This window comes from Sander lucioperca, chromosome 7, assembly GCF_008315115.2.
Source record: "Sander lucioperca isolate FBNREF2018 chromosome 7, SLUC_FBN_1.2, whole genome shotgun sequence".
NCBI classification, from domain to species: domain Eukaryota; kingdom Metazoa; phylum Chordata; class Actinopteri; order Perciformes; family Percidae; genus Sander; species Sander lucioperca.
In genome coordinates, this window is record NC_050179.1 from 7,284,548 (window position 1) to 7,312,546 (window position 27,999).

The window sequence follows — 27,999 nt, forward strand, 5'->3', positions numbered from 1 at the left end:
ATGTAACATTTCATATTGGCGGCATTAGGGACAAATAGGTTTGCAAAAAAAGATCATATTTCTATACCTGGTAACAAAGTTTTTGCACATGAAGTCTTTTTTTGAACATGAATTAGTGGAGTTGTTAATATTTAAAACAGAGAAACATTACATTTTAAAGTTCACAAAGTTTTATTGGTTTATATATAGCATTGATAAAGGCAAAAGTTCATATAAAGGTAAGGGCAGCCTTTAGGTAAAGGCAACAGAAGAAGATTAACTCACTTAGTAGTTTTAAAGCACTTAAATTACGCAAACACTTCTGGAACTCCCCGCTGTAGCAGCAGGAGTTAAACTCACAGGAGCATTTGTCCACTGAGCTCCAGACTGGTCCGTCTCACCAGGATTGGTGGGGGCTGCTTGTTTAAGCCAATAGGCAGGGAGCAACGCTAATGTCATTCCACTGTGACCGTCGAGAGGAACACCATAGCGCACCGTGCGCCGCTGTAATGACTGAGATGTGGTGACAGCGGGTGAAGTCAGACCAGGCTCCTTCAGCGCTCCTCTCCAATGCAGCCAGTATCTGGAGTTTAAGCTTATCGCTTTGCACAGCTCTGTGTTCAGCTTTGCGGCACAGTGGTGCACCCTCTCTGGACTTTTCATCTTATGCCAATGAGACGCAGCGTGAATCGTTTTTCTCACTTCAGGAATATTGGTTCTGGATACTCGGTTCACTGCGGCTAAACGCTTTGGGGGTGAGTATTTTGTGAGTAGTCATTTTTTGACTTTATTTCAGAAGTCTGTGCCGCTTTTAAAATAATTTCACTACGTTGCACCAATCTGTATTTTGATTTGTTTGTAGTCACTTTATTTTCAAGTATTACGTAGTGGTGAAGAAAATGTCAACCTCATAGTTGTGGTTTTGATAAATAAAACAAAGCGCTTTCAACAATATATAGTAGCCTAGATAAAACAGCAAAACTTCCATCAGTTGCAACTGATGCTATATAGAGGCTAATTGTGTCAGCCCCCAAAAGTCATCACACTGGCTTTCATTTTACAATCCTTTGTGCTTTTACGCAGCACCATTTCACTTTCCCTGCATGTTAACCTCATTTCTCTGACGCTGAAAAAGCTTGGGTCAGAGACGGGTGGAAATGTGGAGTCCCCCGGGCCTCCAGATGTATGGACTCAGCTGTCGCCTGTCACTTTGGTGACGACTGCTCGGCACTTCGTGACCGCCGCTTGTACGCCACTGCAAGGCTCCATAGCTGTCAAGAGTGCTGTTGAGTGAGGGAGAATGTGGTCAAGAACCCTGGCCACATAGGCTACAGTATGAGAAGTCACTCTCATTTTCTGTAAGTCCAACCATGATGCATAAGGAATGGCTTGACCAAAAAATTGCACTAGCTGCAAAAAAAAATACCCATTCTGACGAGCCTTTTAATCTAGATTCAGAACTGACATTTTTTTATTAAAGTAAGTGAATACATCTAGCAACTTGTTTGAACTAGAAATCAACTTCTAGAGACATTTCTTGTGTCAGGTTTTATCCCCCTGATGTGTGTGATCTGCACTTTTCTGCATTGTTTCTTGATAAAAATCTAAAGAAAAATTTAACTGAGCATGAGCATAGAGGATTTATTAGGAGGGCATGTTTGCAGTGCAGTCAGCTCTTTAAATAAAAAGAACCCTGCATGCTGCTTGAGTGAATTCATCACTCCTTGTGGACCTTGCGCAGAGCTAAACATGCCATAAAGTTTTCTTTGGAGAACAATGACACACCCTCAAGTTTCAAACATTTCCATTCTCAGCTGTGACAGACAGTGCTAAACCTACAAGGCACAGGAGAGCAGTTACTGTTATATTTAACCAAGGCAGTCTAAGAAAATATTTTGCTCTCATAGGAACACGGTAAACATCACTTTAAACCATTAAGTCCCGTGCATGCCCTCTTGGGGTCTGACAGAATGACAGACCCACTTGGCTCAGACCAAGCACAAAAAAACAAAGTCAGACTGGCCTAAAATCTGCCACTATGACCACAGCTGACAAAAACAGATCACTGCTGATCCCAGAACAATTCTGAAGCCTGACAGCTAGGTGAGAGGACAGACTCAGGAAATGCCATGGTCTTTATTTGGACACGGGGATAGCTTGTGGAAGTGATTTGATTTGAGGTATTGTAGGACTACACAAGTAAAATGGATTAAAATATATTAAATTATACCTTGGAGCACGTTGAGAGTAAAAAGGAGGAACTGCAGGTTCTGCACAATGTCAGCAATTCCATTTCAAAGTGTAATCCACCAGGTCAAAATTGTTGCTGTAATTGCACCAGAAGGTGTTTTGAAACGTGGTCACTTCCATCCATGATTGAAGCACTTTTAACCATCCTATCAGAGGTATTTATTTTTCCCTGGCCAGTAAAGGAAGAGGATACAGAAAGAAATACTCTGAGTGAGTGTGAGTGTTGTGGACAGAGGTACAGAGAGGACAGAGCACAGAACCAAGGGGGTGGTGTCACCTAGTGGCTAGAATAAAGGTTGACGCCTTCACTGCCAAGGAGTCACAGAAACTCATCAGTAGTATTGCCTTTACAACCTGAACTACTTCACATATTTATCGAAATAAGAGTAAACAAAAACACTTTTGAGGTTTTGTGTAAGCTAAAGACAGCTGTTCAACACAAGCCATTGTAAGTACTGACATACAAAATGATGGCCTATATCTGAGACCCAGCTTCTAATGCAGAAATAAAAGTTCTGTGTTGTCATACATATTCTAAACTGTTATTGGATGTATCAACATAGTGTATATCTGCTCAAATCTGGGTCTCATGCTTCACAGCTGCAGATACGTAGATGATCTAGCAGGAAAGGATTGTTTTAGGGGAGACGTGAGCCTAGGTCTTACTTTCAATGATCTGCTGGAGGTGAGAATTCTCTGTGAATATTAAGTTATTTATAGACGAAATGATTTACACGTGGTGTTTTTGGAGCAGCTCCACATGTCACACTGCACTTGTTCACATTTCATTTCCAAAGCCCCAAATTGAATCAAAGGTACCATTAATAGAATCAAAAGACTTTAAAATCATATTGTTATAAATTTGTGTGTGAACACAAGAACGCAAGGAAATAAAATAGCTGGCCTTATACATTTTCTTGGACAGAGCATAAAGAAACCATTCCTGATCCTCCTCTGCCAACTGGATGTTTATGAGTGCTCGCTTAATAAATGTGGAATATGTTGATAGTTTATTTGAGTACCAAAGTGCATAGAGGATGTAGGACTCTGCAGCAGAAAAGGCCTGTTTTTTGTATGAGCACCTCATAATGTACATTTCGACTATAGGACCTAGCTAAAACATTAGTACACTTGTGTGCCTTCGCATTAGTGCACAGCAAGAGTGGTGGAGGTGGAGACAAATCGCAGACATGAAGCCAGTCTCACATAAACAGTGGGGCATGTTGTGGCGTGTGTGTGTGTGTGTGTGTGTGTGTGTGTGTGTGTGCGTGTGTTTGTGCGTGCGTGCATGTGTGCGTGCGTGTGTCCGAAAGAAGCAGATGGACAGAGACAAAGTGGTCACCTATATGTGTGTATGGCTGCCACGCGCATACACTCTCTGACACCTACAGACAGACACCCAGCTGAGTGTGAATGAGCAGAATGTAAGTCCCAGTTCCCATTTGTATATGTTTCCCACTGTTGATTTAAAAGCCCAGTACCAGTGAAATGTACACAGAGGTTTGTTTGTGCAAAGCTAGAATGAATCACCTTTGCGTCCATGTAAATCGCCTGCAAGCCAAACACTCTGGCAGCCTTTTATCCCCAGACGTGGTCCAGCTCACTACAGCAGGACTAAAAGCAGACTGGGACAGGGCTGTGTGTTGTGAGGAGCTGTCAGAGGACGCCAGTCTTTCAAGCCTCTGGATGGGGAGATGTGGCATAGAGTCAGGTTGCCATAGACAAACTCCAGAGAGCAGAGCGCATTGACACTGTAAACTGTTTGTGGTAGGTTGGCAGGAGGCTGTATGAAATATGGCTTGTTTAAACGCTGGTGGTCCCTGAATCTGTGGTCACTGGTCTCGGCTGAATGGACGGTGGCCTGGATGGTCACATTTAGGGCACTGTTACACTGCTGTTGTAGAGATTAGGATAACCACTGTGGATGCTGCTGTCTGTGCCGTGCTGTAAAATTCTCCCTCCTGTAACTTTCAAACGGCATCATATATGAGACTCAGCGCCTGCAGCAGTGGCACACATTGGATCCACATGCTAAGCATTATTCTAAAGTGATTAAAGGTAGCTAGTGATTTAGCGCTTCCAGGCACAACTCTGTTTATTAGGAGATGCAGGATGATGTTAGAGGAAAATGGGTTTGGCTCTCACACTGGAGTTTAATGCTCCAGCAGATCTCTGGTAACCACATGGCATAATTGCGGGACTAACCATCAGACCACCACTATGATGAAAGTCATATTTGACACACGTATTTTATTATCACCACCACCATGTATAGGCATGATGCTCAGCTCTGGATACTGCATGATAACTATGGTGCAGCGCTACAAAGATGGTTATTATCGACATGTCTGTCCTTAATAAGGGGGAACAACAGATGTAAGGATGCCAAATGTCAGATGGAGTTTTGGAAAGTTCATCTGACACAGACATGGCCGACTGCAGGAGGGTGTGTTTTCTCCTCTGACCTCCACATCTATAGGGATCCATCCAAGCAATCACAGCATCAAGGGTTAGAAGCAAAAGAAAACATATTACCCTGAGATAGTCATTAAAAAGCCCAGCTCATTTCCCCAGCACACAACAGGGGATTCAGTTAAAGCTTTCCGGACCCACTGCTGGAAATATGCAAAACACACACACACACACCCTTCCTCTTCTTGTGGCTCTTGTTCCTCCTTTCCTGTTGGCATTGTCACAGGGGTGAAGTCAGTAAGCGTGGATGATATAGAAAAGGTCATCAGGGTTTAAAAATGGACTCTGCAGGGCAAGAGGTTTTTGGACTGACAACAAAGGTATTTGGAGATTTTTGGGAAAGGTTAGAGTTTACAGTTTCAGACAGTGGGGACAGTTGCTGGATGTCTGCCAGAATATTCCTCTCAGAACATTTCCTCATTAAAACTTTAATCCTGTCATATTTTATGATGCCATTATTTAGGTTTGGAGAGAAATGTATGCACACAAGAGATTGGCCATATTCACAAACACACAATGCTGGATTTAATCGTAAGAACCAATTTGAATAACTCCTAAAATACATCTTAAGAAGATTAAAAAGATCACAAAGCAATACATCAATACCTTATTCCCTTCCGGCTCTCTCTGGAAAAGATTTAAACTGCTGCTTCTTCTTCCTTTTCTTTTTAATGGAGGAGTTTTTCATGTGGGCTAATTCAAAGATAATTCCTTAATGGGATCTTACATCCAAGAATAGCAAGTGCTCTGTATATCACCAGATACTGTATGTACCACAGCACATGCTTTACATTCATAGTGAAACATGAGACCCCCTTCCCATTTCATCTCAAGCATTAAATTAGTTTAGCTCCAGAAGTGTTGCACCTTGACAGGGTTGGATATCGAGAACAGGTTCTGAAGTGAAGCGGACAGGAAATGTATAACAACTGCTGGCACGATCAGGCTTACTAATTGCTCAAAACAATGTTTGACCTACTGCAAGTCCATCTATATTATGCATACTTTAATGCGCTTGTCTTTACAATGGTTGGGATACAGCGAAAGTAATATCATGCAAAGAAGGGAGGCCAGATATAAGATATAAGAATGCAGTCCTCCAGTCCATTAGTTTTGCCTCAAAATCAGCTAATGCTGGCATTTATAAATTAAGTAAAAACAAGTGTCAAACAGCAAACATTCAAGGTGTGCAAGGCCAGAACATAAATATATTTTCCTAATTTTACATTGCAACCAAAATTAAAATGGGAAGTCTAATTTTGAATGACTTCCTATCAGGCATTTATAAAGAGCATTACTTTTCTGTTATTATTATTTATCAAAAATCATATTCAAATGCAATTTTTAAATGCATTTGTGACCTAAATTGGTTTGCGACATTGAGGTCAAGGGACTGTCAAAGTTTTCTACCACCTCCACTCTCTCATATTTACTGCATGTTTTCACTGCTATTATTAAGTTTACTATTGCAGGAGTCCTGATTAGCATTTACTACTTTATAATCTAATTCATCTCTTTACACAGAGGGAATGTATTAGTATCAGTTGGAAATACATCACAGTAAAGGCCGAGGTTGTAGGATGACATACAGATGGGTCAATATTGACAAAGGCCAACTGAGGACATGTCTTGCAGAGCAGCAGCCTGAGGCCCACAATGGGCCCACTGAGCTGACACAGAAACAGTTCGTTTGGCCACAACAACCTGACGGCAGCTCCTGGTGAGAGGCCGGTTCAAAGAGCCAGGCTTTTGTTTGCTATGCTCACACTGTCTTCCTGTTCGGGGCTGGGCTCCCAAAGAAAACAAGAGCAGTGGCTCACCAGATGTGTACATCTGTGTGGGTGTGCATTCGGTCCAAACACACACACACACACACTTGACCATTCAGGGAGAATGTTTTATGATGTTGGAAAGGAATAAAAACTTGAAGAAAAGGCATCTCGGATTATGTGGAAAGGGTTGTTATTTTTTAAAACACACACAGCGTGTATGCTCACTCTGTCACATGTTCCTTTATGCTGGCCCATGATGCTAAAAATGGTTTGGTGTCATTAGTGACCTCAGTATTAGCAGCTCCAAAAATAACACACTGATGCTGACAGAAACAGGCGTATTACATGTGAGGTTACTAAGAATAAGCTTTGCTCTGCGGGACTGGTATCTTTAATTGGGGGGTGATAAGGCAGCCAGTTGTGCCCTTTTTTCCATTGCACACATATATTGTGCCAACACACACACACACACACACACACACACACACACACACACACACACAGACATGCATACACACTCACACACAGATCCCAGGCACTAATGACCCCATGTCTGGCCTGTATATCTGCTAAACTGAGTGAGGCCTCCTGAGGGATTCAGATTGGCTCTTACTTGAATACACACACACACACATACACACACACACACACACACACACACACACACACACACATAAAATGCACACTCAGCTTACTCATGTATTCTTTTGTCCACAGGCAAGCTTGTGTGCTCTTGGATCTGGTATGATGGTATCGATTCACATTAAATATAGTTCCTTTGTAAATATTATTATACAATTCAGTGTGTTTTGCCAGCAGTATTATTCATTCAGTCATGGCAGGCCATCAACTCAAGTTGTTAATGTCACAGCAATTCCTGGCCTTGTTATCTTACATAAGAATAAAAGAAGTAGATAGAAGAGAGCGGAAAGGAAATGAGGGGTGAGAAATGTGAGAAATTGTATGCAATAACATGCAAGATCCCCGGTAAGAGTCAAGTCAGGTTGCGATTACATGGTCAGCGCTTTAAACATTTAAAGGACCAGTTTGTAGGATTTAGTGGCATCTAGCGGTGAGGTTGCAGATTGCAACAAACCGTATACCCCTTCCCTTATCGCTCCCTTTCCAAGCATGTAGTAACCTACGGTGTCCTTTAGGTAGCGGGTAAACTCTAAAGACCATCTTTAGATAATCTTTTGTGTTTGGTCTGTCTGTTCTGGGCTACTGTAGAAAAATTGCAGTGCAAAATGTCAGGTGCCATGGAAGAGGACTTGCTCCCTATGTAGATATGACGATTCATTGTTCAGATGCTATACACTAATGAAAACGTAATTATAATTACATATAATATACTATAATATACTTAATATAATATACTTAATTAAATATTATATTCTGCCAATTGATCCCCCTAAATCCTACACACTGCTCCTTTAAGCCACCAGGATGCCCTATGGTTTATACTTTCTTAAAGGAACCTTACATAATACAACATGGGCAAAAAGGTGACAAGACAAATGTTTCAATCATCCGACCATTCTCGGTCTTGGAACAATCTACGTAAGTCACCATACTGCTTAAACAGTGGAAGAAGTCAAATTGTTACCATTTAGTTACTCAACTTGTTTCCCAATACATGCTATCATTCTGGTATCCCGTGCAAAAAGATCATGTCTCAGCAATTCGTTATAGACAATATATCACAAGTGTCAAAAAATATATGTCGAAGCCACAAAGAACACAGAGAAAAGCAACTCAATGTGGCAAACAGATGCACATATAAAAGTGGGCCTCCCAAGATGTAGGACCTCCAAACATGGAACCTTGTTGTCCTTTTCTGAAAGACACACATATAAGACCAGCCTCGATAAATTCTCAAAGTCAAACAAGAGAGGAGATTTAGAATTTTTTTCCTGTACATTTCAATGTGAGTCACATGAGGAGGTGAAAGGGTCAACATCAGAGCAACAGAGAGCCTTACAGGGGAGATCATTGGGCCTCTCCTCTGCTCTTTCCGCTGTTTTACTACCACCTAAATGACTTAAATTGTGTCCAATTAAGCAGAGCTAGAAAGAAGCATCCCCGCTCTCAGTGGTCAGAGTTCCCTCTGTGCTGTGGCACTGGAGCATGTGTTTAATTAGAATGCTCTAAAAAGACTGTAACAGAGTGTTTCTCCAGGAATGTTAATCATTAGTGGGATCCTGACTGAGCAGCTCTTAACTGTTTCAGAGTATTGTTGGATTCCATGGTTTGCCTTTTGAAGCCGTGCGGCTCAGGAAAATGCTTCCACGTGTGGAAATTACCAACTTTCTCTTCCTTTAAAAAAAAACCCAGCATCCTCTCCTTCTACAGCGACTTGCTCGTGCACTCATGCCCGAGTATTGCCTGTTTTGTTACGGCGGTCTCATTCATGTGTCCGTTTGAGCCCAGGGCTGGAAACACAGGAAATACTTTTCTTGCCTAGAAGGATATACTGTTGAACTGTGAGGAAAGTTGAGGAGAAAAGCCCAGATGTGTGAGGTGTGAGGTTTAAGTGGTGTGCTAGAGTTTCTGTGTGAGGTCATAAGCTAAAAATGTAGTGAAGTCGTAAAAGGTTGAACCCGGACATTGACAGGGTGCTGTTTCAACAGGAGTGATCACATAGCATGGAACTGAAGGCATGGAAAACCTGACTGAATTTTAAAGTTTCAATGAAGAAATAAAACATGATAGTGACAACAGACACCTGTTGGTTGAACTCATTGGTTTAAGGTGTTTATAGGGCTGTTTTGTAATTGTATATCTATATTCTCAGTTTGTCCATGGAGACCACACATGACAGGCGTTGCCCTTTGCTGATCCAGTGCTTTTGTCAGTGCAAGTGAGTAGTGTAAGAGCAGCCCATTCATCCTCGGCCTGCTCTGTGTGTAGACAGCCACAGGCTTTTGTTGAGTTATAGTGTCCTCAAATAAAGGGGCTTCCTCCCTTTAACAGCCCCAGGAGCTCTGTCGCTCCACTTCCCATTGTTCCCAATGAAGTTCGGCTTTTACAACTAGGTGAGAGGGTGTCAAATTGAGGGTGAAATATGAGCCGTCCCAATCGTACATCGCTGCGATGTTTGGCAAAGCAGACAGTGGTGTACTTTTGATAAAGGGAAGAAACAACCAGTGTGCTGACACATGGCTTTGTTCAGCAGAGATGTGTTATGTCATGTATTACAGGTTACTCTATGGAAACTGGACATTCATGTCACATTACATCATACATGACACAACAGGGTTACAGCAAATTAATTAAAGCAGAAATGAATAGGTACATAAGTAATATGTTCATAGATTGCCTCCATTACATCAGAGCTATTCAAACTGACATCATCTACTTAACAAGTACCATGTTATTGGTTTTATACAAAAGCATTACATACTGTAATTTAATAATCAGACACAGACAGCTTGGTTATGGACTCAGGATTTAAGGAACGTGACCTTTTTTTGTTGCTGTTTGGGAAGAAATTAGATTTTAGAGTTGAAAAGTTCAGAAGTAATTCAGTCCAATAAACCTTGAATCCTGTCCTTTTTTCATTTAGATTTTTACTATTCAGCGCCCTTGAGAAACACATGATCTTTAGTGAGGTCAAGTGAGAATATATTTCTCCTTAATATTTTACAAATGTCTCCTGTCAGAAACTAAGCTTAGATCTAAGTTTTGCCCTCAGCTGCCTCCAATGTGTCAGAGTGAAACAGTAAAAGGGGTTATGTGAGGGTTATAGGGTTAACCAGCCCACTGTCTGACCTGAGTTTGTCAGTGCCAATCTAGCTAAGTCAATATCAATGCGCTGACTGCTCCACCAGTTGACCTTTTCCTCCCTCTTTCGGGGCGTAAAAAGGATTGTTGTTACAGTAGAGTGATAGGCTTTTATTGGCCTTTATAACTGAGGCTTTTCTTGGGCCTGTGTCCTGCTAATACCCATTGGCAAGTCATTTAAACCTTGACAATGCCTACTTTTTATAAGGTAGCTCACATACCAGTGAGAGCTGTTCTTAACAATGGTCATCAATGACGGTGAGTTAGAGACTGACCTTCCCTTTGCCTCCTTTGGTACCCTAATTTATGGCATTTCTTGGTCCTTAAATTTATATTTTTTAAACAGGTTACTTAAGAATTTAATCCATGCTAGTGTGCATCTTTACACAATGTTTCACATGGGGATTACATGCTTACTGTAAGATACAGCGTTCGGCTTTGACTAGATGCTTTGTTTTATGGGTCCCCTTCTTCGAGGACGTGTTTTGACCAGAGAAGAATGCAGCTTTATTGTTGGGCATTGGTTTTGATGACCATCAACTCTGTACCTGTCATTGTCAGGGCATGCTGCTCACCTCTGCTGCCTCGCTGCATGGGGCGTTTTTTTCCTCTTTTTATAGCGGTGAGAAGGTACAGACCAGGTGTGAGGTGCTGTTCAGGTCGTTGTGGCTATGACAGGGGAATGGGCCGTAAAGCCCCGGGGCCATAGATTTATGGGTCATCTGGTGCTTCTAGGGTCAAAGGTCAGGGATGCATGACTTGTCCAACTTTATATTATTCAACCATCTGAGGCAAACCTTGAACTGTGCAGTCAGCTACCTCTAACTATAGAATTGTGCGATCTCTGAATGAGACTGAGGATGTTGTTATTCTGATTTAGGAGACATAAAGATAATCCACAGATGCCTTTAAATAGTCGTCCTCGCATTAGTTCATTGTCAAAGGCCACTTGTTCTCTTTTACAAAATTCCACTATAAGATGTCCCCACATTTGAACTTCAAAGATATCTGTGATGGCTTCTTTGCACTTAACCTGTTATTTAACTTTCTTCTGCAACTTTGAAATGAGAAGAACCGTTTCCCTTACCTTTAAATGTGGATTACAAAACAGGTGATTCATTTCTACATTATAAGTAATTCGGGCACAATTCTGTTATATATAGGCTCTGCAACTTTTTGTCCAGATTAGTTTACCATCTTAACTTTGCATTTTATGAATGCACCCCCCAGTGACAGGATGCTGTGTTGTCCCTCCCCTCTAAGAATTGCTAATGGAGCAGGCTTCAGAGTCATTTGGACCAGCACAAAGGCCTGAGGTTTGCTGTGAAAGGTTGCCTCTCCTCCCTGGCCTTGGCTGCTACAATGGCTTTGTCCACACACCAATGGTACATGCACCACGCAGACACCCAAATATTAGTATATAAGCCCCAAAATATCAATTATCAATTTATTAAATTGTGTTTTTTCTGGTTTGGATAAAACGTTCATCAGTTCTTCAATACTGTCTAAGCTGTTTTATTTTTTTTAATTAGCATTTAACCACCCATGCAGTGATATTTCAACACATAATGGTGTGAATGTGAGGTGTGTGGGCGAGCAAAGTCACATGCTGTCAGTCATGAAAGGTGTGCTAAACCAGGAATGAGTGGCCATGTTTTTGCTCTTCTTTTTTTTGGCTGATATTTTGATTACTAGGTTTTCTTTTTTTTTTTTTTTACTTTTTTTTTAAATTTATGATTACTAGGTTTTCTGACCAGTTAGCATATACACAATGATGTTCTGCTGTCCTAAGTTTAACATATCAGCCATGAGCTGTGATCTGATTAAAGGAGACTGTGAACTTTGCAGCAAACTAGCTTTGAAAATATACTGTGTATTTGTCTTAAATAATTAAATAATTGGCAGAATCGTGCATGTAAATCAAATATTCCGTAGTGCTTGTTCCATTTTAATACTATGTGAACATAAATTTTTCAAACAATTTCACTGCTTCTGCTACATACTAGTATTGAACTGTGTGAACCCTGTATTATCAGCCCCCACTTAAAAACCCCACAGTGTAAATGCTGGCCGCATGTGTTACATCCTGACGTCATCGCCATAAAATCAAACAGCTTCTAAAATGTTAATAAAGAAAACAATTCTACCGGTTTAATAGGTTTCTTGCTTCCTAGTAAAATGTTCTATTGCTTTGTTTTACAGTCTTAAAGTATGTTTACCCTTGTGTTGAAAAGGATGGAAAAAACATTTTAGTTCTCTTAGACACAATTATGCCCTCTATAAAACATGTCCTTTTGGGAGAAAGTAACACTGACATTGCAACCAAAACAACCACAAAAGGATGCAAAAAGTGCAACTGTCCAGAGTTTGACCTGAACTGGTCACTTTTGTTTTCTGAGACAACAGGAAGAGAATCACGTTCTGACATTCCTGCAGAGGTGAAGGAGAGGCAGAGGTCAACTGCGTCCCAGGGAGTTTCCCTGGATTGGCGCCAGGCGGATATGTACATTTGGGTTTTATAGAACATGCTTATAATTCTATATAAAGCTTCTGTCCTGCCAGTACATGATAAAGGCAAACAGAAAGCTTGCATCTTCGATCTCTTTTGATGATTTTTCTAAGATTTGTTTGAATAGATGTTGAATATTATGCCTGGTTATTCATGTTTGGGATATGAAGATACATACAACTGCATTATATTTGCAACTAAAAATGCCTAATACAAGTTTCCAGAGCTCAAGTTGGCGTATTCAAATAACTTGTTTTGTCTGAGCAACAGTCTTAAACACAAAGAAATTCAGTATACTATCATAAAAAAGACAAAGAAAGGCAGCAGAAAAAAATTCAAAATTGTTGTAGATTTATTTTCTGTCAATCAGCTAATCAATTAATGAACTATTCGTTTAGGCTGTGAACTGAATATCTAGTGTCTGTAGCATTTTGGTGAACTCAGGTGACTCCATTGGGATTCCCATTACACATTATCCATTTTGCATTGAGCTGAACAATGTGGGACATTTTTAACCCTTGCACAGATATTAACAGCTTTGTGGTTCAAATAATTTTTTTGTATAGGCCTTCTGTGATTTATCTTAAAGGCCTGAGAACTGGACTGATAATTTAGACTTGCTGACATCATGTTCAGTTAGAGGGAAGGCTTATGTGAGGCTGAGCCAGGTTGTTGTAGACGGTAGGAAGCAATTTTTCATAGTGGGATAAATAAAGCATGTTTTGTTCACCCGATCCAACAATCACTCGTAATCATAAAGCTGTAGTTAGCAAACAGCTCTCTGTAACTTAGTGACATTTTAGCGCGCGAGAGAAGAGAAACAAACCACCAGATAAACCAAGTCCTGACTCTTATGTTCACCACCTTCCCCACATCTTTGAGCTGTTGATAGGGAAGGAGAACGAAGAATGTCATGTGAAAGCTGTTGTGGAGATGAGGCGGTCAGCGTGGTAAAACGAGCTCTGCCATCACTGATGTGCTACTTAAAAGCACCGTTCCTGTGAGCTGCGTGGAGCTCTAACGGTGGTTCTCATTTGGAAGCATATGTTTGAAGTAAGAGGGGAGGGTCAGCGGAGGAGAGACGCCTCGCTCCTCCATACCCTGCCGTGACTGGCTGTTCTGAGGTTAAGGGGCCGGGCTGAGGTTAGGGGGGGTTGGGTCAGGGGAGGGAGGGAGGAGGAGGAGTGGTGGGTGAGAGAGAAAAGGGTGGGATGACCATCTGGTTGAGCTCCTTCATGTACACGCACACGCACACACCCCTCTCAGACACACTCTCCCACGCACTCAGACATCTCACTGACTTTTTACAGTCCCACCTTTGATATGGGCTGTTGCTTTGCTGACAGCTCTGGTAACGAAGGCTGACTGCTTCTGTCCTGGAATTAGAGCTCTGAGGATCTTGCATATAGATATGGAGGCTGAAGAATAATCTAGGACTGGATATTGTGATTATAAGATCATTTTTTCTGCTCGCCTCAGGAGAGTTGGCCTACACTGAGGTAAGACCAGCAGGGAAATGACTGAATATGTTATCTGTTTGTTTTTGTTTTTTTGAGGAATGGGTTTTGTTTGTAGTGAGGCTGAAAGAAAAAATACTTGAGTAAGTAGAGATGTTAGAGTATTATACCATACCTAATCCTGATCTGTCTACTAGAACCAAGCTTATTTGACCCTGATGGCGATTTGTAAAGTGAAGACATGTACACAAAGTCTCTTGGATTATTTAGTTTAATGGGAGGGTGGTTTAATTATTAATCTGTGTTTTGCATGATTCACAAGGCATACAGCACATTACATGTATAGACTTTTTTTCCATTCAGATGGTGTAAAGGGTGCCAATGTTCAAATTTAAGTTGATTTTAGGTCCCGTATACTGCAAACTGAATTCACTGGGATGTAAATGTGTTTGATGTCTGCTATGTGACAGCAGCACATGTGTGTTGAGTCTTAGTTCAGTCTGGCCAGTGCATGCAGGTGGTCCCCATAGTGTTGAGCTCTGTGGGGATGTCACTCCCATCCATTTGGTCTTGAAAAAACACTGCCCCGGCCATGAAAGGCCTCAATAAGCTGACCAAACCAGCCATGTAGCACCTCAACACTGCATAAACTGAGCTCCTCTCTGGGTCTCCTGTTAGGTGCACTCAGACTTTCCAGCAGCTTTTCCACAATTGCATTTTCAATCTGATTGGATTCAAATCTTCTGCAGGCAGAAATGTCATTAATGAACATCCCCTGTGTTGTTTTTCAGTTCTTGATTTTATGACGGTTAATTGGTAAATTAGATCATTCAATTACAAGTTTAATCTAAAATGCTGATTTACTTAGCTATACGTGTGAAGCTGCTGATTCACAAACAGATCTAATTGTCTAACTAATCTGATCTGGCCTAAACGTTGGACGATGATAATGTTAGTTTGTTAGATCACTCTGAATTATTTTTTACAAGGGATACAACATATTAGGTGCCAACAGTTGACAGACTATCATTTATAGATATTTGTGTATACAGGGACAGCAGGGAGCAATAAAATGCTGCAAGTTAAGACTTATCTCTTCTGACATAAAAACTGATTTGTCTCAGTTCAAGCTCAAGTAAGCAAGGATTTTGAACAGAAATTCTTGTTTTTCTCTTGAAGTAGAGCCTATCCTGCAGGAGCCAAGTTAAACATGTTGGGCCAGTCCAACTGACAGAGGGCACTGTGTTGGGTTGTGTGCATGTCCATCATCCACTTCCTAGAGGAATATAGACAGTAATTCAGACCAGAAGCTGCTTATTTTCCCTGTGCACTCTCCCAAGGGCTGTTAATCCAATGCTCCAGTGTCTGGATTTTGGGGGCACTCTGGTTAAAGTGTTGCTGAAAACTGTCAAAAAATGTCACTGACGGCTATATTTATTGGTCAGTCACAGTATGAGGTCCTGTGAGAGGTTTGTATCCCACAAAGTGATAAATAGCATTACACTGTAGTTAACACATTATGCAGAGTCTTTGCAGTGCTTTTTTTTTTAAGGGTGAATACAAATCTGTGGTTATTTTTGTTCCTTAATGAATCAAGTTTGCACCCACTTGTTCATTGACCTGCTGTTATATAGAGCTTGTTGGAATACAAGCTTTATGTGCAACAAGACTATCAGAGTCATTGTGCACCTTTTTTCTAGAACACAGGCAACTTCATTCATTCAAAGTATCTTGTGGGATGTTTTAAAATCTTCATTCACTGAAAACCATTCAAAGCAACCATGTGTTCCAACTCCCCTCTTTCCCCTGCCTCAACTTACATTTCATCTCTTTTGTCGAACATGACACATTAACATTTTCATACATGTCAGTCACCCCATTTTAGCCTCAGTCTGACAGCAACCCCACCACCTTCTGGCCCTCTGTGGGCAGATCAGTCAGATATGCAGGCCTGCAGCTCCCAAAGCCATGTTAACAAGCACCTTTACAAAGGAGCGAGGGGCTGTTAAACATTCAGGACTGCAGGGGTCTGGCTAGTGTGGGAGGAGGGCAGGGGGAGCAGAGCAATAAGAAGGGGGAGAAATTTAAGCTCACAAACTATGGGTCCCTTGTTGGGAGAAAAACTTAAAAAGCCAGAACAAGTGATGAATCAGTGAGTTGGCAAGTCAGTATAAGCATGGTTAAGTTATTTGGCTCAGTGCTTCCGTCATTCAAAAAGTTAAGGAAGCATTCTGGGCAAAGTTGGGAGGAAATGAACTGCATGACATCTAACGGAAAAATTAGCATGCAAGCAGATGTGGTTGTAAGGCGCTTTGCCTCACATCAAACTGTGTACATCCTTTATTTCTCTTAGCGCGCCTGGCTTAAGTTCAAGCCTGACATTCCTGTGAGTCAGGTTTGGCTATGTAAGAGAAATCCTTGCGGTGACTTGGCCAGCATGTGAAAGCAAACATCTTTCTAACAAATGTAGCGCACGAGTGAGTCTATGCCTGATAAAATGTGAATCTCTGGGCTCCTGACTGAACCTGCCTATAGTTAGCTATCTCCCATGTGAAACCCAAGACACTCTCAAACAAGGCCACATTTTTGCAGGTTATTTTGGTCTCATTTGCAAGTCAATAGATGTGAATAGAACAAGAGAGTGTCTTCTTTCTCGCCCCCCCCCATCATCTGAAGACAGGTTATCTGGGTTTGAGGGCTTTAACTGTCATGTATAAGGAGATAACCCAACACATCTTCAAGACAAAAAAAGACTTAAAGGGAGATAAACAGGCTCTGATGGAACAAGTCTTCAGTGGATTCCTTCACAAAGCCGCCATTGTGTAGGACATCAGAGCTGTTTTAATGGGACATGTCATAAGCAAATCCGCCTGACTTGACACTTTGTGGTGTAATGCAGGCACGAATTCCCAAAAAAAGCACATGAATCCACTGCCACCACTATCTATCACGCTTAACTCTGATAGTCTTTGGGCAGGCTAGAGGAGGCCATGCCCGTCGATGGCGGCGAAGCCATAGGGCTGACTTGTTCTTGAGGAAGATGGGTTGATAGGAATAGCCAGTAGCCACCTCAACTGGCATGCTGTGTGTGCAGCAGTTAATCATCCACAGGAGGGTCTGGTTTGCCACTATCTCAGAAAGAGTTGTCACTAAACAAGAAGTAGGGTACATGTGCATATAGCTGACAGGTTTATGTTGCTGAGTGTGTTTGTGTGGACTAACTTCGCCTCTATAGTAGCCTGTGTCTATATGTCCACACGCCTGCATCAGTGTTGGCTCCAGCATAAATGTGTGCATTCCCTCTTCATGTGTGCATAGGAGCTGCACACACCCAGGGGCAGCCAGGCATATATATCATTCCACGAGAGAGCGCAGATTTTCAGGCCCCTTTACTGTCATGCCGGTGTTCAAAGGCTTTGAGTGTGTCTGGTTTTGTCAGCTGTCTCTGTGCGGCCCTCGGTGCCCTTGCCGGCCATAGGGGGTAGAGGCTTGGGGGGGGTGCTGGATGCTGGCTGGGCTCCCATTTGATCTCAGCTAGAGCCCTTGGCCTGTGAGAGATGACCACAACTGGACACACATTCATCAGCTCCATGTCTGCTTGGTCCTGCAAAGCTAACAGCAGCACAGGGAATAAAGTAGGCTTCTAGAAGTGATTTGGTTAGTAACTAACAGGTGTTCATTACTTGCTGGAACATGTTAAGTTTCCTTACCTGGTCTGGTATGACCAGTAGCATTGTGGCATGTTAGCAATTAAGGATGACATTGCTATTTAACGGACATTATCGGTTGATTCGACAAAAAAGATAACTAATAATTCAATAACTTTTTTTTGTATTTAATCCAACTATGCACTGGTTTATATTGTTACTATCTTTGTTGCAGTACAGTCATGTCTGGTGCGGATGTAAAGAAAAGCATTAGTGACTATGGCCACCACACACATAGATCAACACTGTGCCAGTCTTTGATCTCCCTGCTCTATTTCTCTCCCTCTGTTGCATTGTCAGTGTCCAACCGAGTATCTGTTGACCCCATCCATCCATGTCTTCCTCTATCCATCTCTCTGTACTACTTCACCTGTCTGGCATTGTTCTGTCTATCTAAAAGATGAAAGGATAATCAGACACTCACTGCAGCAGGTTGGAAAACAAACAGTCCAAAGAAAAAGGGGAGATGAAGGGAGAGACTAGGCTTGTGGACATTCCCCATATGGTGGCCCTTTCTTAAGGCCAGGCCTGTGTTTATACAGACCTCAGGCTCAACTGATCAAGCCAACATCAGAACCCATGTGGTGGTAGCCTGGCTCCGCCCTCCTACTTACTTCCGCTCAATTTTCATTTCCTTTCAGTACTACGTAATCTTAGGTTTTCTCATTGACATATATAAAATGGACCAACAGACCCCGCTGCTCTGGACAGAGACCAGTGAAGGCCGTTAGAAGCACTTTTCCGGTGATGGCTGAGCGTTACTGCGCAGCCTCCAACTGAGAGAGACGACGTAAATGTGCCGTGAGCAACGTGTCTGAAAGTTGGAAGTCTTCTGGTAGCTGTGCCAAGAGAAATCTCAATCATTCCGAATATTGCAGAGACGGAGAGCGTAGGTATATGTAAGGAGATAACATAGGCACAGGCTAATTATTGCTAACTAAAATGCTAGTTAACATTAGTAATTACACTTAAACAGCTAATGTAAGTCGAAACTGCCTGCGCGCTTCTCCTGTACTATACGGTAATTCCTCTACTATGCGACAGTAAGTCCCATGGTTATGACACAATCGTTAGCCTATTTTTACAAAAACGTCTGCTACGGAGCCATAACGTGAGGTACAAGGTAATGGAGCCTTTTATACATTGTCGTGTTTCTTTAGAAATAAACAATGGACAAATAGAGTCTTTAAACGCTTCAGATGTAAAGTTATTCGCTGTCAAAGTGGCGCCAAAATGAATGGCAGTCAATGGAATGCTAACGGGAGGTGATGGCTTATTAGCATCAAAATGGCGCCATAGGAGGTTCGCGGTCCGAGGAGAAGCCATAGACTGTATATAAGAATGGACCAACAGATCCCGTTGCTCTGGACGGAGACCAGTGAAGGCCTTTAGAAGCACTTTTTTATACATTGTCGTGTTTCTTTAGAAATAAACAATGGACAAATAAAGTCTTTAAACGCTTCAGATGTAAAGTTATCCGCTGTCAAAGTGACGTCAAAATGAATGGCAGTCAATGGAATGCTAACGTTGGGTGATCGCTTTGTAGCATCAAAATGGCGCCATAGGAGATTCGAGGTCTGAAGCGAAGCTTACCCCCTTGGGAGAAGCTTACCCCCTTGGGTTTTCTCCGGTCAAATATTTGTAGGTCCAATCAGCGAACAGAGGGTGTGGCTGAGAACGATGACGTTGAGGACGTGCACTAGAAAGATGCGAGCGAAGCCATTCGGTCCGTTGTGGCAGCAATGCTGCCGAATATCCAGAAGTTAAAGCCCGAGTTGTGTTGGTGGCCATGATGTTGTGGCCCTCCTCCCCACGGGGTTCGGGAAAAGTTTGATTTTCCAGCTCGCTCCGTTAGTGGTGAAGGAGTTGGCTAAGGCTAACACTAGCGATGCTAATGCTAAATATAAGCAGATAGTTGTTGTCGGTCTCCCCTCTTGTTGCACATGCGCATGACATACGTCACGACCAAACCTTAGCGATTGGTTATGGCAGATCCAGAGTGGCTCTGGGCAGATCCAATAGTTTTAAACTTCAACAGAGTACCTGCCTTCAAGGAAGTTAACACTTGTCAATGGAGAGAGGCCAGGCTCTCTGTACAAATGAAATGTACCAGAGTCTGGTAGGACCAGGCTAATGTGGTGGCCCCTATTGGGACAAAGTATGACGTAGCACCTCAACAGGCTGAATGATGACTCATTCAGACCCAAGCTCATCAGATAAGGTGAAACCTAAAAATGTAACAGCCAGTGTCTGGTGTTGTTCTTGCTTTTAAGTTGATGGAAAACTGAATCAAAGCATAGGAAGGAATATGAGGTCTGTGCAACATTGCCCAAAGCTGGGCATACATATAAGCAGCTTTGAATTCACTGTGTATTTATGAATAGGTAACTGCTTGTTATTGTCACTATATATATTCTATAATGAGATCAGACATCACCTCATGAACCTTTGGGAATTTCCTAATGGTCTCTTATCCTCAAAAGCCAAGCGAGGAGGTTACATGTTTAACTGCCACCACAATAGCAGTGAAAGGGTATATTTCTCTTTGTGAGTGTCTTTATGAAGTAGACTCATCACCAGAAGTGAACCAAGAAAAGCTTGCTCAGATACCATAATGGGCTTTTGAGGAGGGATGCTGGCCTCATGAAAGAGACAGTGATGGTGTGATTCAGGCAGTGGTTAACATTTAGTAAAGTGGGATTGAAATGAGAGAACTGGATTAGATGGAGTGAGAATAGCATTATGTGGGGATTGGTTGATGTAATGGCTTGTTAACCAACATTTATTTTTCTTGTCTACTTCAATCCTCCCTCCTCTTCCTATCCTCACCCCAATTTCCATTTTTTTCCTCCACCCCAACCTTCCATTTCTTTTTGCTTTGTCTGTCTAGTAAAAAGAGAGTCTGATGAGTCTGGCGAGTGCGGCATTGTCGGCAGCTGGCTTCCAGGGTGGGGCGCGCAAGCGAGAATTGATGATGGAGCACAAAGTCAGTAAGATGACCTCAGGCTTCCAACGCAGCTCCACCTCCGACGATGACTCAGGCTGCGCGCTGGAGGAGTACGCCTGGGTACCACCTGGCCTTAGGCCTGAACAGGTGAGCAAAATATTGCTTACAATGGACTAATATTATTGACATTAATCATGAAATACATAAAGGCGTTCTGAGCTAAGCTTAAAAAAGCCTGCTTAGTTAGGATTTGGCCTTCTTGTACTACAAAGAAAACGTATTGAACAATATTGTTCTCTTTTATTCTGGTACCTATTTCATTGGTTCACAAATCTTTACCACAGTGAAATATGGTTTATCCTCCAGATAGAGAGTAAAAACAGCTCTGACCTAATTTTTATTCCCTTCTAGCCCATTTGCCTGGCCCAGATAAATGCTATTCGGTACACTACGGAATAACACACCAACTAGAGTGTCTGGATAATGGCACTTATTGGACAGAAGACATATTTCATAAAACTTTTTCTTGGTCCCTTTGTTTGAGGCAGACATGTCAGGCTCTACCATGCAGCCACTTACAGGCAGGATGTGTGTACTTTTATTTACTAACTATGGTATGGCAAAGTCTGCTTGTGATTATCAGAGATCTGTTAAGAGGAGGACTTGGTGGGTCGAGCTGACTGCTGCTGGCAGGATCAGGAATCAAGGGGCCGTCTTTTAACAAGCCTTCTCCTCCACAAACATAGGCAGGGCTGTTAGTTGTGTCCACAGGGCAGCCAGCGTGATGCGGCACTTTTCCCAAATTGGCTGCATTTTTCCCCCTCTTCTCCTCATTTCTCTCTTTTCCTTCTGTTTCTCTCCTCCTTTCCATCTCTCTCCATCGCTTCACTTAAACAACACACATGGAAGCAATGAGGGAGAGATGGGCATGAAGGGATGGGTTCGCAGCGACAGAGAACCTTAAATCTTAAACATGCAGGGCCTTTTGTTTTAGAAATGCATGGGTCAACTGTAAAGCCTTTACTGCAGCCATTGCCCTGAATGGGCCATGTATTATGGGTCATCATTACAGTGAAGACACACATAAGGCCTGGGTGATAGCTGCCCCTAGGGAGCTGGATAAGGGGTAATAGCAGCATGGAAATGCATAATTTATGGTGGGGGGCAAACATTAGGCTGATTGTCAGGGTAAATTGCTGTTACCCCCCCTCTAGACGGCCAAAGCTGCAGGAAGCCCCCCCAACACACAAGACAAGCACATCCCACCTCTTTATCTGGCTGGCTGTAAAAGCTCCTCCCTCATAAAGTTTAGTTTTCAGTGGTCAGCCCCAAGGGTCAAAGTGCCACAGCAACAGGCTGCTTTGTCCTGTCCCTATAGAGACAAGCATATGACTGGAGAAATAAAACCTTTAAACTGGTTTGACCTGTTGACCTGTTTTGACTTGTTTAATGCAGATTTATGAAGAAAATGATTTCTCCAGTGCCATCATCAAAGGGCATCAGTGCTATGTGTGGTGCTTTTGAAATAAAGCTGATTTGTGGGTTAGGAAAAACTCAAGCAAACACTTTGATTCCACAAAGTCAGTCTTCCATAGATTTTACACAGACTTGTCCCAGAATGTGTCACAAATTAATGTGTCGTTCTCTGGTTCCTTGGAAAATAACTTGTGTTCATAAATATGGGCCGTTCTATCCAAGATCATAACAATAATATATAGCTGAAGATTTGGGTGTAAAAAAGATATATGTTCAGATTGATGACCACACATTCTTGAATATATCTTTTGGAAGAGGCTTCACTTTTCTTGTGTGGGGATTTATTGAACCTTAAAATGTTTTTTGCCTCATTATCAGTGATACATTTGGATTTTTCTAAATGTTTTTCAGCACTGTCAACAAAAAACAAGTACATAATCTTGAGGCTTTCTGAATTGGCTTTGTGTCAGATGGTGTTTCTATGTCTAATCTCCTTACTCCATGCCATGATTTCTCCAGGTCCAGTTATATTTCTCCTGTCTGCCTGAGGATAAGATCCCCTATGTGAACAGTCCTGGAGAGAAGTTTAGAATCAAGCAGCTCCTCTACCAACTTCCACCGCATGATAATGAGGTGAGAATATTTTATTTGCATGTGCGTTAATGCCAAGTATCATAAAATTTAACCCAGGTCCTCTAATTTGTGCCACGGCTGCAGAGAGGATTTACACTCCATTTTTCTTTAGTAGCCGTATCTGTCTCCCACAAAACCCAGTGTTAACAGCCTCACCATCTCTATGCCCTTGGCATTCACGTTGACATCACACTGGGGGATTTTTGTTCCACAATCTTGTAGACATGTAGTGTGGGCACAATGTGACTTTTGACTTGATGATTTTATGATGTTTGCCGGGAGCCCCCACCAGCAGGATTTTTGTCATAGCAGTGGTTTTTACGAGGACTGCTCGTCGGGAGAGAGGGATGCTGGTTGAAAGAGGCTTTATGTGATGCCACCACCGCGGTGGCACCACAGTTCAACTTGGCTGCCTTTCTTCCTTTGTTGCTCGTCCTCTTAATTTCACTCTAAATACAGTTTTTGTTTATGTAAACGTCTGCTTTCCCTCTTGTTAAGGCTTTGGGAAACATCAAAAAGACATGTAGTAAAAATGATGTTCTCAATCAGGGAACTGTGGGTGAAGATATGCAGGGGGTGTAGGGAGGGCAAGCTGGGTTCAAGAGTTGCCTTTGTTCAGCATGCTTTGGTATGCACTCTGCCCTCTTTCATACTCGGCTAAGTTTATAACCTTTATTAGTGGCCGACAGTCTTGCAATTGTGTCCTTCAAGGGGTGTAATATGAAAAGGTCACTTGAACCGTGACCTTTTCAGCAGATTTGTTTCTTTCAGTATTTGACCTAAAAAAAGGAATCCCACTAATTGATGTAAAAGTATGTGATTGTAAAAATGGCCTTCGTACCCATAACTTATCACTACCCTTTTCCAGGTGCGTTACTGCCAGTCCCTCAGTGAGGAAGAGAAGAAGGAGCTACTTATGTTCAGTGTCCAGAGGAAGAAGGAAGCACTGGGGAGGGGTACAGTGAAACTGCTGCCCCGCAATGTTCTGAACAGCATTTGTGAGCATGTAAGTTTCCTTGTCTTGCATCTATCATTTACAACTGTGCAGAGGACTGGGAGAGTGTTTGTGGTATAACATTGTTTTGAAGTCAAGGATCTAGCCCATATTGTTATTAAACTCAAAGCCCTTTTCAGCTATAGTATTGAAAAATATTTGCTGCCTGTCCTCTGTACATGCATTTGGTATTTGAATCCAATTTTATCTAAAGCCTGAGAGGGAAAGCTGAAATAAAGATCTTAGTGTCAGACGTGCTATGCAAGAGCTCCCTAAACACAAGCTGGACTCGCAGCCATGCTGACCTCACTGCTGAGTGGTTTGGAGTGTCTAAGTCTTTCACTTAGAATTTACAATGATCATTGAGCAGCCACAGGGTGCCCATAAACCTTGTCAAAACATACTCCCATTAATGTAGCTCTCCACTAGAAATCCATGCTTTCTCTTGTTTTCATAATTCAAAGTCACTGTAGTTGATTTGATGACCTGCTCAGGAAGACAGGTCAGGAAAGATAAACAAATCTGCCACTCTGGGACTGCAGTTAGGACAACCTGATGGACTGGCACACACACACACACATAGGCCACATATTTACCTCCTCAATATGATGCTCTAGTTTCTATGAGCTAGGCTTTGTGTTACAGCTATATCCATGCAGTTGTGTGATAGATGTAATCACCTATGCAGGATTCAGATGGTCTTATCACAGAACATTTTGGAACTACAGTCATTACAGGATGTTATAATCAACCATTTGAACATGTCTGCATATTGCAGTGTGGTGAAAACATCAATGGTGGAGAAATGGCAGTGTTCTCCTCGAGGGCAGGCCCTGGGCTGTGCTGGCACCCTGCATGTTTTGCCTGCTCCACATGCAGCGAAATGCTGGTGGATTTGATCTACTTCTACCATGATGGAAAGATCCACTGTGGAAGGCACCATGCTGAGCTCCTCAAACCACGCTGCTCAGCCTGTGATGAGGTAAAACCACGAGCCTGAAATTCTGAGAGAAAACAATGTGGTGAAGGAAAAACATCCAGAGTTTGAAGTTTATGGCCTTTCAGAATTACTCTGGGATAGTAATAACATTTAATTTATATCTCCACTGTCTTGAATAAATCCACATGAATATATAGACTGATGACAGCTAAGAAGGCAAAAGGTGGCAGTTTTGTCTCATGAAGTGTACGTCTGTCTACAGATTATCTTTGCTGATGAGTGCACAGAAGCAGAGGGGCGCCATTGGCACATGAAGCATTTTGCCTGCTTTGAATGTGGAACAATCCTGGGGGGGCAGCGCTATATCATGAAGGACGGCAGACCCTACTGTTGTGGCTGCTTTGAGTCTCTCTATGCAGAGTACTGTGAGGCCTGTGGCGAACACATCGGTAAGATGAGGATTTTCTAGAGTTAAAATACAGCACCTGTCATTATTGTCTAGACTTTAGAGTAGTATTGCTAACCACCTCAACATTTCCCATTTTCCAGGTGTTGATCATGCTCAGATGACCTATGATGGGATCCACTGGCATGCCACTGAAAGCTGCTTCAGCTGTGCCCAGTGTAAGAGCTCTCTGCTGGGCTGCCCCTTCCTGCCACACCAGGGCCGCATTTACTGCTCCAAGGCCTGCAGTCTCGGGGAAGACGTGCATGCCTCTGACTCCTCCGACTCTGCCTTCCAGTCAGCACGCTCACGTGAATCCCGCCGCAGTGTGCGCATGGGCAAGAGCAGTCGCTCAGCCGATCAATGCCGACAGTCACTCCTCTTCTCACCCTCTGTCAACTATAAGTTCCCTGGCTTCAGTGGAAACACTGACGACACCCTGACCAACAAGCTTGCCCACATGAACTTATCTGATGAGCATTTCTGGAGGGGACATGGTGAGGAGACTGAGGCACCTGAGGACCAAGAGGAGGAGTGGGCTGAGCATGAAGACTACATGACTCAGCTACTATTAAAGTTTGGAGAACATGGGGTCTTTCAGCAAGCCAATGACTCCAGACCCACAGATTTCTGGATAACTGAAAAGGATGCCAAGTCGAAGCAGGAGTCATCAAAAGCCGGCAGTGGTGGTGGAGGAAGGGGTAACCTGGCCAGTAAGAAGTACCAGGCTGACATGTACTGGGCCCAGTCACAAGATGGGCTAGGGGACTCAGCCTATGGTAGCCACCCAGGTCCGGCGAGCAGCAGAAAGATCCAGGAGTTGGAGCTGGATCACGGGGCTGGAGGAGGCTTCCAGGGAGAGGAGCCACAATGGTATAATGACTCTTTGGAGTGCATCACGGACGAGTTCAAGAAGACAGATCAGAGTGTCCGAGACTCTATGGACTCACTGGCACTCTCCAATATTACCGGTGAGTAGACGTGACATGATGCGTCAGATCCTAGAAAATTATATTTTATGGGATGGCAATGCTTGTTTTATAAAACAGAGTCTTGAGTCCATGTGCAAATATTTTATATCATTTTTCTCTCTCCTCTCCAGGGGCCTCAGTAGATGGTGATAGTAAAGATAGACCTTTGGTATATTCCCTGCAAGGCTTCCATGAACTGGAGACCGAAGACTGTGAGAAAACTAGTAATATGGGAACCCTCAACTCCTCTATGCTACACAGAAGTGCAAATTCCCTGAAGAGCCTTGTATCTGAGCAGGAGGAAAATGTTCCAGAAGAGGAGGAGGCGCCTCTCCCACAGGACAGACCCAAACCTTATATCCCTGCCCTCAGGAGAACACGTTCACAATCTAGGCCGCAGCAAGTGAAGTTCTCTGATGACGTGGTGGACAATGGCAATTGCGATCTCCCAGTGCGCCAACCACCTATGAGTGAACGGACTCGCCGGAGAGTGTACCACTTTGAGGAGCAGGGCCAGGAACTTTCCTCTGGTCGCCACCATCATCACCACAGGAGGCGTCGCAGTCGTAAGTCTCGCTCTGACAACGCTCTTAACCTTCTGCCCAAGGAGAGAGCCCAAATGTGCTACAAAGTGGACCATAGAGGGAACGCCCTCGGCCCCAAGGGGCACCAAGCCTTCAATGGCCACCCCAGTCCTGCTGCCATGTCAGACTATGGGCTACAGGGCCAAGCCATGGGGAGGTTCTTGGAGCTGTATGGGGATGATGATGACTGGTGCTCCACATGCTCTTCTTCCTCCTCTGATTCTGAGGAAGAAGGCTTTTTCCTGGGTCAGCCCATCCCTCAACCCAGGCCCCATAGACACTACTACACTGATGACTTGCCCCGCCCTGTGGCAGCCATGTCCTCTCCTCCTTATGGCCTACGGACTAGGTCCAAAAAGAAGAAAGGGCACAAGGGGAAAAACTGTATAATTTCATAGACTTTTATTACTCTCTTATCCTTAGCTTTAGGTAATGCTCTGCCACTCACCTCTGCCTCATGTCCACGGTTTAAAATGCAGTAACATCCTGCTTGCAGTTAAATGCTTCACAGCACTAAATTTACCCAGGTGTTTGTGTAAGACACAAGTCCCTATTCGTCTTCATAGGTGTGTGCATAGCATTGAAAACAATGCCAGTAAGTAACTAGTAAGTATTTTAGAGTAATACATATTTATAAACCACCATCTAAAGTGTGTTTATTTAACAGTGAAGATATTACTGTATATATTGTAGAATTAAAAAAAACTAAATGGCTATTTTTATACCCTTGAGTTCATGACATGACATTGCTTTGTATCAAAATGGCAGTAACATTTAACTATTGGCAGTTGGTACAGAGACATTTTTCCATAAGGGGGTCTGAAATTGACAAGTTGACTCTGACCCAAGGTCTTCAAATGTTTTTCTTCCAGGCTTGTGCAGCTCTAACATAAGAGAAACACTGTGTGTATTAAAAAGCCTGGTTGAGTGGTGTATTCATGGGTCACTGTATTGTAAGCAAATCATTGTAATCTGTATAAATGTACAAACTGGAATATAAGGCTAAGATAGATGATAATTGTAATAAAAATAACTATATATCATGATTTGAGTTGTTCTTTCCTGCACAGAAGTACATAA

At 42.7% G+C, this 27,999-nt stretch overlaps 1 protein-coding gene across 3 annotated transcripts; it reads left to right on the forward strand.

Annotated features, from left to right (window-relative positions):
- The first annotated feature begins 368 nt into the window (after positions 1-368).
- Positions 369-27,965, forward strand: prickle1a (prickle homolog 1a). 3 transcript variants are annotated; one of them, XM_036003348.1, is made up of 9 exons: positions 369-734; positions 1,115-1,337; positions 20,820-21,023; positions 22,872-22,985; positions 23,854-23,991; positions 24,758-24,961; positions 25,182-25,368; positions 25,469-26,335; positions 26,467-27,317. In XM_036003348.1, exons 3-9 carry the CDS (start codon positions 20,835-20,837, stop codon positions 27,315-27,317), a joined length of 2,550 nt encoding a protein of 849 aa, XP_035859241.1. In that variant the 5' UTR covers positions 369-734; positions 1,115-1,337; positions 20,820-20,834. The 3 variants fall into 3 exon arrangements, with proteins under 3 accessions (XP_035859241.1, XP_031139113.1, XP_031139114.1); XM_031283253.2 differs by lacking the exon at positions 1,115-1,337 and having other exon boundaries at positions 370-734; positions 26,467-27,965; XM_031283254.2 differs by lacking the exons at positions 369-734; positions 1,115-1,337 and adding an exon at positions 14,012-14,264.
- Positions 27,966-27,999: the final 34 nt, after the last annotated feature.

Excerpts from the sequence above, each read along its gene's own strand:
- prickle1a (XM_036003348.1), top strand. The coding sequence starts at position 20,835 with ATGAGTCTGGCGAGTGCGGCATTGTCGGCAGCTGGCTTCCAGGGTGGG. Across the intron at positions 21,024-22,871 it reads CTGGCCTTAGGCCTGAACAG|GTCCAGTTATATTTCTCCTG; the intron begins GTGAGCAAAATA and ends TGATTTCTCCAG. Across the intron at positions 22,986-23,853 it reads TTCCACCGCATGATAATGAG|GTGCGTTACTGCCAGTCCCT; the intron begins GTGAGAATATTT and ends ACCCTTTTCCAG.